Here is a 14,906-nt window from a genome sequence, read left to right on the forward strand (position 1 = left end):
CTCTCTCTCTCTCTCTCTCTCTCTCTCTCTCTCTCTCTCTCTCTCTCTCTCTCTCCCTCCCTCCCTCCCTCTCTCTCCACCAAGGAATCCTTTTAAGAGACCTCTTTGAACTGACATGGTGTTAGTTTCCCTGGGGAGGCTTGGAAAGGCAGCATCATGGCCAACATGAATATTTATTGTTTGTAGAGCATCTCATCTAACTCTGTATGGTTGACAGGTTGTTGTCATGGGTGGTTCTAGTAGTTGCTGTTGTATTTAACACAGGAAAAGCAAAATTTAAGAAAAAGGAAATAATTCATGAAAAGTGCCACCATTGGTCAATACCACAGCTGACTTTAATGCTAGGCAGAGTTACAGTCTTGGTCTCCTAAGTGGGACGCATAGGTCTGTGGGAAAGGAGTTGGTTTCTTTCTAGGTATGTGAGGCTGGGAGCCTGAGAGGGACCTCAGCATTGGAGACACATGTCAGACCCAGCTTAAAAGACTTGGGTTTCCTCCTTCTGTCTGTGTGAATCGAAATATCAACCACCTTCATTTCTTAAGCTTCAAAGAATATGAAAGATTTTTTTTAAAAAAGATGATGTTGTCCAAAGTTACTGCAAACTCAAACGTGCTCTGCCAAGAACCAGAGTTGCTTAGTTACCTACTAATGGAGTGTTCTGAGTGTGAGTTCTTGGGTTTATGATCAAATGTGTTAACAGTTCACTTTACAAGGGCTTCTCACCCTTTCAAGGATACCATGGTACTCCTTAAGAAGCAGCCACCATTAAAAACTAAAATCCTGCTTGTGGACTCCACATCCTCATGGCTCTTGCACTGTACTCTCTTCTCAGGTGGATGACTCTTACCCCTTGCCTTCATGTTGCAAGTGACAGCAGCCTGCCCTGCGTCCCATGTGGTATGCATGCAAGATGTAACCTTGTGCCACCAGCTGACCTACATAGTAGGTAATAAGCTCCCACCTGCACTGCCTGCCCTGACATCATCCAGAAAGAGGCCCCTCCCAAAGAGCAGGCCCAACGCAACTAGGGGACTTGTAACCTTTTATTTTCTGTCCCTCATTGTCACAACCAATAACAGGTCAATACCTTCAGGGCCAACTGAGATGTTTTTATTACAAAAGAATATCTGTAGCCCACGAAGTTACTTAAATACGAAAAGGAGAAAAGGAGAATTTTGATTATTTACTTTTTTTTTTCACTCCATGCATTGTGCAGATTTGAGCCTTACCATCAACTGAAGCAAATGTAAATGATTCTGAGTCCTGAGCTGCAATTGTTCAGCATTCGTAAGATTAACCAAAATACCAGCAAACCCGATTATTATCAAAGCCTATCTCATTTTGAAAGTCCTCTCTCTCTCTCTCTCTCTCTCTCTCTCTCTCTCTCTCTCTCTCTCTCTTTATCGGCTGTAAATGAGCTGTAGAAATGCTAACAAGAACTGCTGCCTGTATTCATTACATATTGCTTGCTTAAGTCAACAATTTAATAAGACACCTTATTAACAGATTTGAGGAGAATGTGATTTACATCCTGATATTCATGGAGGGGATAAACAAGCTATAAGCTCTGTCAGTGGAAAATTCTCAAAAATGAGCCTGCACAAAGACAGTGAGGAAGGTAATTTCTTTCATTTCTGAAATCTCAGAGCTCGCTGGGAATTCAGAGGTAGACACTCTCATCCTGTCTGAAGGAATAGTTTCACGGTAGTCATGCAGTGTGCTCTGTTCCTGACCAGCACTGAAAGCAGGCACAATGTGCTTCCATCCCATGAGTAGGCTTCCGTGGTGTGTGTGGGTGGCAGAGTTGGTGTCCCCTCTGTATGGCTGCTCTTCCATGTGCCCTCATACACAGGATGCTGTCCCTGTGCGGCTAGACTTAATGAATACAGAGTCAGAAAGGTACGGGGTAGCTGTTGGTGTCTCCTTGCAGATGAGATAGAGACACCAGAGCTTTCTCTGCAAAATCCCAAGTCTGCAAATCCCAAGGCACTGGGCACCCAGCAAACACCAAACTCCCCTGAACTTCTCAGACATGGCAGCAAGAAATGCCAAACTGGCCAGAATTAATAGAATTTAAATGATCAATAACATGTGCTTTAGAAAGTGCCCTGACTTAAGCTTGTGTGTGCTGTCAGAAGGGAAGGGATTGTTCCAAGGAAAGGCACTAGGAGCATCCTCTGTCTTTTATTATTTTATCCCTTTGTTTCAACCATGCATCCTGAATTTCCCAGGGGAACTGGAATTTGCTTCCTCCATGGCTGGTGGCTCTAATATCACCTTCAGTCCTCCAGGGTACAATGGGCTCCTTCATTCTCATGATACTGTCATCTGCAGTCAAAACGCCTTTAGCATGATAAAGATGTGTTACAATAACTCCTGATTACAATGCATCTTTATTGAGTTAAAATGCTTTGGTTTTCTGAGGACAGAGCAGCTAAGGCTCAGAGGTGATTATGGGAAGGGATTTAACAGTTGGAAGCCCTGAGTACCACCTGTCATCACAGGAAGGACTTCATTGGAGGGAACAGATATCAGACAGGAGGCCAAGATGGCTTCTACTTAATGAGAACCCTGCTGTCAGACCCTCCAGTTATCTGGAGAGAATATAGATCTGACTAAGTTGACAACTTTAGCCTGGAGCAAAAGAAGGAAAAACAAAGGAAGGAAGGAAGGAAGGAAGGAAGGAAGGAAGGAAGGAAGGAAGGAAGGAAGGAAGGAAGGAAACTGAGTTCCCTCCCTCCCCACCCCAGCTCACACCTTTAGGTTGGAGAGATTGGAAAGAAAAAGTAATTGATTTTCTAGCCGAAATATCCATCGCTGACACAGTCTTATTAGGGAGACTTACCAAGTCAGGTCAGGGGTTGGGGCAGAGGTCTACAGGGGTAGTAGAGTTGGCCCCTCTCAGGACTCAATCTCTAAGGAAGCCTGAAAAGCTACTCAAAACAACGTCAGTGTGGGTGAGCCCCCAAACCAATTAACTCCACATCCTGAGGAGCACGTGGGCTTACGTCCCTTCAACACCATGTTCCACAGACAGAGGGAGGTAAGACCCAGCATCCTTACAGCCAGCTTCGGACAAACTTGTAAGCGACTCCCTCTCTTCTCCACCCTGTGCATGTCCGTGCCTCCAGCTTGTGCTTTCTTCCCCACAGCAGCTCCGGAGACCGCCAGGGTTCTAATCCTTACAGATGGAGACCTCTCTTCAGTAAAGCATACCAATTTGACTCTTCTGGTTAACCTAGCTCTACTGTCGCTGAGCCGAAACACTATGGAATTCAGGAAGGCTCCCTGCACCGCCTCACCAAACTTCGGACCTTGTCTCTGGGCCACAACCATATCCCCAGTTCTTCTCTGTCGGACACTTTCAGCAAGCTAAGCTGCAAGGCCTGCAGGTCCTGGTGCTGAGCCATAATGCCCTCCGCAGCCTGAGAGCAGCCTGGTTCCGGAAGACCAAGGCCCTGAGCCGACTCTTGCTGGATGGAAATCAGATCACCAACCTCACGCGGAGTTCTTTTAAAGGCGTGAGTCTCTACAGACTCAGACATCTGGATTTTGATAACAGTTTTACTTCCTTAATTGAGAAGGATGCCTTCCAGCCCCTGCCCCAAAGGCAGGAAGTGGATCTTTCTAGAAGCATGTTGGCTCACATGCCAGATGCATTTACCCCACTGAAGCAGCTGAGCAGCCTAAGCTTGGAGCGGCACCACTGGAGCTGTACCTGTGACCTTTACCCGTTAGCCCGCTTTTTAAGAAAGTGAAGTCTCCGGCTCACACACTTCGTAATACCAAGAACCTAAACTGTGATGTGTTCCCTCTCAGCTGTGGCCACTGCGAAGAACATGCAGAGACTGTCTGAGTCCAACTGTGGCTCTAAGGGTCATAACGTCACTCTGGCTCTAAAGGACAGGCGTCCTCTCCTCCCAGGGCAGGATGTGGCTCTCATCACTGTGCTTGGCTTTGCAGGTACACCTGGGAAACATAGGCCTCTTCTTTCCACCCTTGAGTGTGTTTTCTTGGAGCATGTGAGTCGCCCCCACAGCAGCTGGGAGAGCGGGAGGATTGTGGAAGGGAGAGGCGAACGGTGTAGAGGTGTTAGCAGACCTAGCCCAGGTTGCCAGCACTTCTTGTTTCAGAAGAGCAGTGTAAGACAAGAGATAGGAACCTGAGAATGAAGGACTACGGTCCCAGTGTAACTCGTATAGTAATTTGGAAAGATGAACTCTTCTTGTTACTAACACTTCCTGTTACCATGACTGCAACACAGGGATACTCTATTTCAGTAACCACTTTTCCGCACACTACTGGGATGTTTATCTAGGACTCAAGGAAAAGGTTTAAAGACATGGTGAGCTGTAAGCACTTTTCCTCCTTTTTAAAAGTCACCAGTGGGGATAGGAGAGATGGTTCAGTGGGTAAAGACACTTACTTCCAAGCCAATGGCCTGGATTTCATCTGCAGGGACCATACAGGGAAGACACATAACTCCTTCACTGTCCTCTGACCTGCTTGTGCTGTTTTTGAGTGTCCATACCAAGCTAACCATGTGTGTGTGTGTGTGTGTGTGTGTGTGTGTGTGTGTGTGTATGTATTTAAAAACTTGCCAGTGGGTTTTTCCAGAACCATGAGCCAGTGTCAGCAGGAGAAACTTGGAAACCACACACACAGGGCCTGTGGAGCAGCCACTGAGTCAGTCAGCTTGTGACGCAGATTGAACTCTGCCTCCCCTCTGACCAGACTCATAACTTAGAATAAGCTCCGTGCCTTGTTGCGAGAGGACTTTGAATTCTTTGAGGACTCGTATCTTCTCTTTCACATACTTGGCCCATACCAAGAAAGGGATAGATATAACCCAATTTTTAAGAGTAATGGAATTTAAAAATGCACTCGGTATCATATCTTGGCAGATGAATGATACACAGTACGGCCATTAGTCAAAATTTCTTGAGTTATTGATCTCTCTGTGTGTTTTAAAATGATCTCAGTGCATGGTGACAAATATACACAGGATAATGAGGGTGGTGTTTGTGTGTGTGTCTGTTTCTCTGTGTTGTGTTTCTGATTGTGTGTGTACATGAACACACAAATTTCTCTGCCTGTCTGTATATGTGTCTGTGTGTTTCAAATTCTGTCTGTCCATCCATCTGTCTGTCTGTCTGTCTGTCTGTTTGTCTGTCTGTCTGTCTGTCTGTCTATGTCTTGTGATTGTCCTATAACATTTGTGTAACAACATTGGTAATCTAAAATGCCAAGAAATGATTTCCCACAAATGGCAGAAGTGTTACAACAGCAACAGATCCTCCCTGATTGTATCCAGAATCTGAGAGCCGGGATAAATAACAGATATTCCAGAGAAAACTCAGGCAGCTGCACAGCCAAGTTTAGGTCATGGGGTTCAAACTGGACTGAGAGGTTCAGGCATGAAACAGGCAACACAGGCATATCCACAACATCATGTGTGTATGTGTGCAGTATGGTGCAGCATGTCATGTTTGCACAAGTATGCATAAAGCTGTGTTCACGTGGTAGCTAGAGGAGAGTGTGGGGTGCACTACTCTATCAGCCTCTACCTTACTGCCTTGCGATGGCCTCTCACTGAACCTGGAGCGACAATGGTACCCAGCAAACCACAGTGATCCTTCTGCCTCTGCCTCCCATAGCTCTGGTGTTAGAGCACATGTGACCACACCCAGATTTTCTCACAAATGGTAAGTATTTGATCTCAGGTGCCAAAGTTTGTGCAAACAACGTTCTTACCCAGGCATCCACGTCTCTGACCCTGGAATTCTTAATATACAAATCGCACAGTAGAATGAAGTCAATCAAAACAGCTACTGTCTGGCTTGATGGTTTTCCTGTGGTGATAGATGATAGACGCCTTTTCTTGTGTCTTCACATGTGTGAGCATCACACATCTCCTATGGTGTTCTAATTGTCTGTTTTTTTTTTTTTTTTTAATGCCACAGGAGCCATTGGTCTTACATGTGCAGGGTTAATCATATTTAACTGGAAACTCCAACAAGGCAGAGCAAATGAACGCATATCCAAAAACCTTTGTTGCAGAACCCTCAATGAATCCCTGTGTGCTTACGAAGCAAGAAATGGCCGTGCCGTAGGGTACTGTAACTGCCACTTAACTCGAGAAAATGAGACCGAGGTCATGTCCGACGTGGGCTCCAGAAAGGAAACACCACGTAGACAGGACAACAGCCATCAAACAATGCCAGCCCCCACGTCCACAGCCCTGGACGTTTCATTCAGAAAGCTGAAAGGGAGAGGCCATGGGGCACACAGTGCTCGCTCTTGCCTGGGCGATGAGCTGCTACAGGCAGGATGCTCGTGGCCTCCGGGGAACAAGGAAGCTCTTTATGATGCAGATTCAGTGACAAGATGTTGTCCAAAGACAGCTGAAAAGCCAAACTACCAGAAGCATGGAGAAGTCCAGTCTCAAATCCTGCCACAGCATGGATCAAGAATAATAGGTGAGCTTGTCTGTTAGAAAACCCCACTGTGCTTAGAGAAGTGCTGTAAAATTCACTGTAGCCTGTTTAGTCGGTTTCTTCCTTTTTTAAAGATATAAAGGTACTGGGAAGGAGGGAGGGGGAGAGGGAGAAGGAGAGAGAGAGAGAGAGAGAGAGAGAGAGAGAGAGAGAGAGAGAGAGAGAGAGAGAGAGAGAGAGAGAGAGAGAGAGAGAGAGAGAGAATGTGTGTATGTGTATATATAAACACACAGGTGAAATTCTGAGAACCTGTGTATATATAAACATGTACATATGTATGTCTGATAATTTGTGTGTATAGGTGTGTGTAAACATTCACATGTCTTTGTCTGAGAACCTGTGTGTATGTGTGTATGTGCAGTGTGTGTAAACATGCACGCGTGCATGTCTGAGAACCTATGTGTATATATAAACACACATATGTGCATGTCCAAGTATATGTGTGTGCCTGTGTCAATGCACACATGCGCCTGCCTGAGTATCTGTGTATGTGTCTGTGTGTCTGTGTGAATGTCTCTGTGAGAGTGTGCTTCCTGTGTATGTGGTGAGTGTGAGACTCTCTCTCTGACTGTTTTGTATGTGCAGCTGCATGAGCTATCTATGTTGCCTCTCCTCCCTGAAAAGTGAATGTCAAGACCCAATACTTAAGGATGCTTTAGAGGGGAAAGAGAAGCCTCGATAGCAATATTGCTGAGATTTCTAAGAGCGTGCGTACCAGCTTTCATTCCAGCATCCTCTGAGCTCTGATGCCAATTTGCAGTAAACAGCCTCCCTGGAGCATGGCATTTGAGAAGAATGGCCTCCTCACACCAGTGATTCATTTTGGGAATGATGTCAAGAAACACACTTTGCTTGCTGAGCTGTCAAGCATTCTAACTTCTCAGTTCTGGGAAAGTCAGGGCTTAATTCATTGTCTCACGTTGGGAGCCCAGTGGAACTGGCCGTGGCACCAACCTGCTGTCGACAGGCAATGCCAATACTTCTGTGAAGGCAATGAATCGAGCATCTTCCTTTCCTTCCTGAATTCTGGGGCAATGCTCTCACGCCCTGCAGTGCACACTTACACTCACACGGCTGCTCAGGACAGGCTCTGCCACTTATTTCGACTGGTTTGGAGGAAGCAGGATATTCTGTTGGAAAATGAATGACAGCGGAATCATGTGATATACTTTCTGTGGGGATCTGGCCCTAAGGCTGGATTCAGGCACCACAGGATAAGAATGAAACTATATTTTATTTCCTATGTGGCATAAGGCAGGATGTGAGTTTATCTGAGTATATTTCTTGCTGGTTCCTTGGGGCTGAGGGTTTGACTCCAGAAAAAGATGGCCAAGAAAAAAAAACAGATTCCATAGAAATCAGAAAAGATTGGTTTTACTTTATAAGAAATCAGGGCTTAGCTTTTTCATTTCCTTTTAGCTTTCAGAGGAACCTAAATCCTTGCTTGTTCTGTCTGTGGGGGAGTTATAGACACAAGAGGACATGGCTAGTTAACCCTTTGTAGCCCTGGCTTCTTGGTCTGTCACATCAATGATGACCTTGGGGAGACACCTGCAGTTCTTCAGTATCCTGGGGGGAGGGGTTTGGAGGTGGAGAATTCAGGAAGGCAGTCAAGACCATACCTGGTTTTGGAGACAAGTTCAAGTTTATGCCTGTAACATGGGACTTCAGGACAGACTTCTCTGGGTACAGAAAGTGCAAGAAGTCTCCTCGTTGAGTAGTTCTTGCTGTTTGCCTTCTGTTTCTAGAACTTCTGAGAATCTGGTGAAGACCATCAACACTCCCCCAGGATACTTGCACATGCACACCAGCCCTTTCCACACCAGCAGCTTTCTCAAAGTAGCCCACAAGTGTGCCTTAGGGTATGGTGACATTCTAGCTTGGGCTTGGTTCACCTCTTCTTTTACCTAATAAATGGAAGTTCTTCCTTTTTTCCCCTCTAAACTAAAGGATTTCATGAAACAAGAGAAAGCAGCCCGGTGAGACATAATTCTACTCATTGCAGATAAGAATGAGATAGGCTGGTCCGAGTTCTGAGGAGGAACTGTGAAAAAATAACAAATACCCAAATGTATTTCCTTCTTCTTAAATGTCCTAAGATGGCGGAACTTCTACAATAGACCACGGCTCTTGTTAATATCAAATGAGCTAATAAATATATAATAATTATCACACTGTCTAATTCTTCCTATAAGCAAAACTAATATTAGGTTGTTGTTGATATTATTGAATGTTTATTATTAATAGTATATATTATCTATACTATTCTAAAGTCATAGGTAGATATTGGCACCTGGCAATATCCCAAATTACCCACTTATTAAGAAATCTTTAGTGGACATTTCATTAATTTACAGGAAGTAAAATAAAATATGGCCTTCTGCCTTCATTAAGGCAACAGGTATTCTTTTTTTGTTGACTAGGTTACTCTGCTTGAGGCCTGAACATTGCTTAATATTTCATCTACATTCTTCCAAATTTGTATTTCTTTTCCATTTCTAAAATGGGAAATGAATAAGAAAAACCTATTGTACCATTTGAAAAGGATTCAGATGTCAGTCATCTTTAAAGCTAACATAAACATGATGGACTCTAAGTATGAACATGTATGTCATTTACAATCCTAATGGCACTGTTTCTAAGTCAGCATCACAGCTGACTGAGAGGTGGCTAGGAAGAACACAGTTGCAAACACACCAAATAGTCAAGGGTCCTCTTTCCTATCAGCAGAAATTTAGGAAAAACTCAGAAATTGTCTCAATTAAAAGAGTAATTTTACAACTTGCATAAGGTTCATAGACCTCTGGTTGTTTTGAATACTAAGTGTGACTAGTGGTAAATTCCTGCATTTATTGTTCAGCAGATATGAGCAGTGACACACTTAGAAGCAGATATGCGACATCTGTCCCAACCTTGGCAAGAGTGAGTCTTGGGAAACACTTAACAAACGAATCGTGGCGGCCTCTGATGGGAAAAGGACACAATGCTGCACCGAGAGTGTTCATCACCAGCTCATCCTCCAAGCAACAGGAGCCAGGGGAATGTGTTGTAGGCAGGATTGCCCACAGACACAGAGTGGGATATGACCATCATCAGGACCCTTTAAAGCAGAGCAAGCCTACACATTCTCATTCCAATACTTCCTTTACCTGCAAATATGTGTCCTGGGATGCATTTCAAGATTTTATGAGGCAGAAGAAGCCAGATAGAAGAGAGCACACAGAATCTGAGAAGCAACAAATTCAAATTAACAGAGCAATAGAAAAATTCCTCAGGACTCAAGGGAACAAAGATAAATCAAGGCTGTCAGCAAAATTCAAGAAGGCATATTCTACAAAGAGGGTTAAATTCCAGGACCCTGATTCAGTTAGGACAAAAGGGCTGGTGATGTCAGCAGAAACACCGGTCTCCTGGAGACAGCAAGATAGTGAAAGCCAACACACGACTTCCTTGGATATCAAAAACTGCACCAGCATGGAGGAGGTCAAGGAAGCAAGAGAAAATCTTCCAGAGCAACAGGTTCTGAAGAAGAAGAGACTCAAATCCTCCCATCTGAGGGGGAAAGTGAAAGGACAGAATGTAAGGCTAAAGGTAGATCTGCACCCCTTTGGAAAAACTAGGGTCCACCCAGAGGAATCCACATCAGGACCCACCAGGAGACATAAACAAACAAGGTTACCTCCCCAGAGACCAGCCAGAACTTCTGAGAGAAAAGTCAAAGCAAAATCTGTGTCTTTCGTCCGTTCTCAGTTGCCAGAGAGGAGCAGCCATGCTAAGCTCACTTGTTCAAAGGTGCCACTGGGACACACCCTACATCAGACCCCTTCCCCTTATCAGGAAAGAAATGGCACCTTCAGAGCTGGCAGCTTGTCTGTAGACAATTGGAGTTCTGAGCAGGGCAGCTGCTGCCCAATGGGCCACACTCCTAATGAGAGCTTATTAATGGTGCCTCAGCCGTCAGTCAGGGTTCCTGAGCACAAGCATTCACATCCTCTTCTCTCACCCCAGCAAATGGAAAATGCCACTCCTCCACAAGGGGAAGTTCTTGGCCCCTCCCCAGACTGTTTGGGAAAAGGAGAAAACAGTGTTTTACAATCTCAACACTCCAGGGGGGTTATTGACCAGGCAGTAATGGTGTCCACTCAACACACAAACCAGGACAAATTAAAGATCAATGAATTAAATCAGTTTACTTTGTTCCTTGGAGACCAGGTGATCAACACCTTCAGCAAAGATCACATTTTGGATGAGAATCAAACTTTACAACAGGAAGAGCAAAAACCAGGCCATGAACAGTGTGGAAGTGAGGAAAAACCATTAACAAACACATCCAACATATGCCATGGAGGAGTGGAAAATTGTATTATGGATGGGAAAGAGATTGATGTAGGAAACAAGATTTCTCACACAGAGGATCATGTAGCCTCTCCCACGGCCTGGACACAACCTTACAATAACCTGCCATTCCTGGTGCCACACTGTCTCCCACAGCAGCACAACTGCAGCGGGAGAGGAAGAGACACCAACACCCGATCACAGGGAGATAACAGAGGCGAACCAGCAGGGACGCAGGCAGGGGTGGGAGAACAGGGACACGCACTCCAGGAGAGAGATACAAATTCCCATTCAGCAAGTTGGACAACACAAATGGGCCCTGCAGAGGAAAGGCAGCAGACACTGGAAGGTTCAGGGAAGGAGAAACTTGTGTTGTGTTATCCCAGCGCTGACAAGGAGACGGTTTCCATTAAAGACTTGAGTAAAGTCCAAACTAGCATGCTACAGAGTGAGACAGATCCTCAAACTCACAACCATGAGCCTCATTGCAGATACCCTGGAGATAACCAACCAGATAGAAAAGACAGGGAACACAGGGAAGCTGCCAGGTCAGGGGAGCACCAGGAGTTTCTTACCCCTCACAGGAGTTAAATGTCATTCATTCTGAGGTAGAAAACAGGGCGCCTCTAATTCCTAACGCTGAAAACGCAGCTGAAAACCCTGCTTAAAGATCTCACTGGACACATGGTTTACTGGGGACCCTTACCCCCCACTTTTAGAAGTAGAGAGTCAGAAACGGCAACTTGCAAACCAGCCATTTCCTGCTTAGGCTAGCTTCTTGGCAGATCAAAAATATCCCCTAGACTCTGTGGACACTGAACACATACCATTCAGGGAATAGTTTCTCTGTAATTCTTCATTCCCAGTGAAATAAGAGTTCATAGTCAGCTATAGCACAGAAGTTGAAGATGGAGCCTGGATTATGCTCCCTGTAGTGTATTGAATAGGTTCCTTCAAGGAACAGAATGATGGGAACTTTTGCCTAGCCCTGGAAAATCAACCAAAGACTTAAAAAGTCTCGAAGAAATGAAATGTTCAACGTGAAGAGAACATTTTGCATGTGACGTTTATTTTATGGAAATTGTTATGCACGTCTCAATTAGTGCTATTACAACCTTGCTTTCTGCACTGATGAGCACAGATTCATGTGCGCCTGATCTGTTTTCTTAATTATGGTGTAATGAAAATTCAGCCGTGTTTGTTAATTGTACTGCAGAGTGGTAAATTTTACCCATTTGTAATCGCTTTGTCGATAATTTTCTTAGATCTTAAGTAGAAGTCTTAAAAAACCTGCTATTTCTCTAAGGGGAAATAATTGAGGATTTCCAGGCCAACTGTAAAATTTGAAAAACCCTCTAAGTCCATAAGATGGCAAGCTCTGCTTCCTAACATGTTTCAGAAACAGCGCAGTGGCTCAAGAACAAAGGGAATTTTAATGAGCTTTATTGCCAGTTGTTATTAATATAAGTCTTTGAAAACCAAATAACCATTATCGCGAGTCTTTGGAGGTTTGATCTCTCCAGTTGAGCTTGCTGCTGCTGTTTGCTGAGAGTGTCACCCCCTCCCCCCAGCCCCCCTTGCACAGAGGAACCAAATGTGCTCATAAATACTGGATTTAGCAGCAACGAGGAATAACTCTTGATCACTGAAAGTCACATTTACCTGAAGATGACAGGTCTGCTCAGGCAATTGATTACTGATACCCAAGAAAGATGTTTAGCCTATGTATTCACAGAGCAGAACAGGATAGTTCACACTGTGCAGTGGGGATAGGGAGGGGATTAAACAGAAACAAGTGTTCTCGGTCCCATCTTTGTATCTGTCCTGGCCTCTCTGTCCCTTTAGCTATATTTGATATCTATAATATGAAATCAGCTTAAGGGGTTGCTCAGACATTGCAAACACTGTTGGCACCCATTGCACTTCTAGTTCCTGTGTGGATCTGACAGCAAGTGATGAAACATTCTCGTTTTGAGAGCCTTTCACCCCCTTCCTCTGTCTTGCCAAGAATCAGACATCTCTGGCTCAGTTCTCATCCTATCTGTTCTCACTTACCCTCTCTGCCTGGGCTTCACTCCGTTATCACACGCCCGTGCCTCCTTTTTCTCCCGATACCACTTCATTGTGGGAAACATCTTTGCTGTGAGAGGAGCACCTAACTGCTGTCAGTCCCATCTGGTCAGTCCTGTCTGGTCAGTCCCTTCTGTTCTCACTGACAGTTCTCTTGGAGAGGGGGATGGGGCGATGGTTTTTGTTTCTATATTCAGTTTCCCTAATAAGTTTTGTCTCTGTAATGAAGGGCCCTCAGCCTTGTTCTCTCTCCTTGCTGCTGCTGCCAGCATTACAGTTGCAGGGGTGAAACCTCCTCTTCCTCACCGCTGCCTCTCAGAAGGCGGCAGAGGTGACCCTGCACCTTGTCACCTCTTCCTTAGGCTGCTTCTTTTGCAACAGATCGTAGGTTTCTGTTAGCCTTGAATCCCCATGGCAACTGCACAAGTGCTTGTTATAATCAACTGGATCACAGTGTCAGCAGCCCCTGGGGGCAGTTTTGACCTCAGAACCTTGGCTTTAGCTTTCAGGCTTCAGGTCTGTCTCTACCGGGCACAGGCTGCTAGGGTGATTGTGGGAAGCATGGTTTCAGGCTGCACCCAGGGATGCTCATTCTGAGCAAGAGGATGGGGGCTGGAGAATCTCTGCTTTTGCACAGACATGAGGGTGAAGTGAATAATGTGCTGCCCAGCAGTCAAAGATAACCCAGAGGCTACTTCATGGACAGAGTTACATTCAACAGTTACATTCAACAGTTACATTCAACAACAGTTTCAGTAAAAAAGGGGAAAGCCTCGTACCTAGCAAGTATAACTCTAAAAAAAAATTCCATTATAGAATTTTTACTACTTTAGTGGTAAGATTAAAATCATCTATAATTTCTTGTATAAATTCATATTGCAGATACAAAGGTTGACATTATTTACCAAAGTCAGTCTGGTCTACATCGCAAATTCCAGGCGAGTCATGATTACACAAGCACTGTTTAAAAAACAAAACAAAACAACAAAACATGCTTCCTTATGTTTCTGTTACTGTCTGGAAATGCCTTTAGTCGGTGGAGACACTTAAGCCAGTACTACAGACTTTGGAATATTGGGGACTTGGACTGTCATGAATTTGTGTCATGAATTTTGAGAGGGAGTCTGGGGGTGACTAGGTAGGAGTTTCAGAGGTGCAAAGGGGTGTGTAAATGATGTTAATACAGTACTAGTGTCTGAAATTCTCAAAAATTGAACATGGAAATGAAGCAATGGGCAGAATAACATGGTGTTAGTTGTTTATATCTAAAGATCTCTTTACCAAATGCTATCTGGTCTAGAGGTTTAACCTGTCATTGACTTCAGTGTTGTCAAAACCAGCAAACCCTTCATCTCTTTGCTCACAATAGATGTACACGTTTCCTCTCAGCGTGCATGAATTCATTCTCTCACCAAATCAGTGAATGCTGGCCTTTGGATTTTGATTTTAGCCCAAGTGTCATTTCCGGGAAGACTTCAAGGACTCACATTCTTTCTGTCCTCAGTTTTCTGGAGTTGATTTCCTTTGCATTTTCATAGAGTCTTCTTTAATCTTGGCTCATAGTCCTAAATTTATTAATGTTTATTTATTTAATCACTACATAATGTTTAAAGCCCTCAGGTCCATGGACAACACTGCAGGATTCAGCAGTAGAGACTCAATAAACTAAGTGTTGAAGAAAAAAAAACGGAGTGTTGTTCTCTTGTTGCTATCCCCTTATCACCCACCCTGCTGATATGCTAAGGACCTTTCCAGGCATTGTAAAGACAATAGAAAGAGCAGAACATCATCAGAAGCCAAGGCAGACTCACTTGAGTGAAAACTCAATGTCACTAGATGCTTGGCAGCTCCACTGTTCAATACCACCTTGTCTCTCTCTCTGCCTGAAACTAGAGCCAGTCTTCTGTGTGCTGTGCTGATAAAATCCACTTCTTAGTAATGCAACATTTCCACTAGAACAGTCTCCTTCTACACACACACACACACACACACACACACACACAC

At 44.5% G+C, this 14,906-nt stretch overlaps 2 protein-coding genes across 6 annotated transcripts in view; one reads left to right on the forward strand and one right to left on the reverse strand.

Moving 5' to 3' along the window:
• LOC110320040 (serine/threonine-protein kinase TNNI3K) overlaps nucleotides 1–14,906 on the reverse strand; it is a 250,965-nt gene that overhangs the window by 52,425 nt on the left and 183,634 nt on the right. The window lies entirely within an intron of this gene.
• Nucleotides 859–11,423, forward strand: Lrrc53 (leucine rich repeat containing 53). The gene is given in 8 exon segments (XM_029537482.1): nucleotides 859–946; nucleotides 3,153–3,272; nucleotides 3,275–3,369; nucleotides 3,372–3,750; nucleotides 3,753–3,808; nucleotides 3,810–3,963; nucleotides 5,964–6,479; nucleotides 9,361–11,423. Coding segments are annotated over 8 exon segments (3,471 nt in total).

Source organism: Mus pahari, chromosome 4 (genome assembly GCF_900095145.1).
Source record: "Mus pahari chromosome 4, PAHARI_EIJ_v1.1, whole genome shotgun sequence".
NCBI lineage: Eukaryota > Metazoa > Chordata > Mammalia > Rodentia > Muridae > Mus > Mus pahari.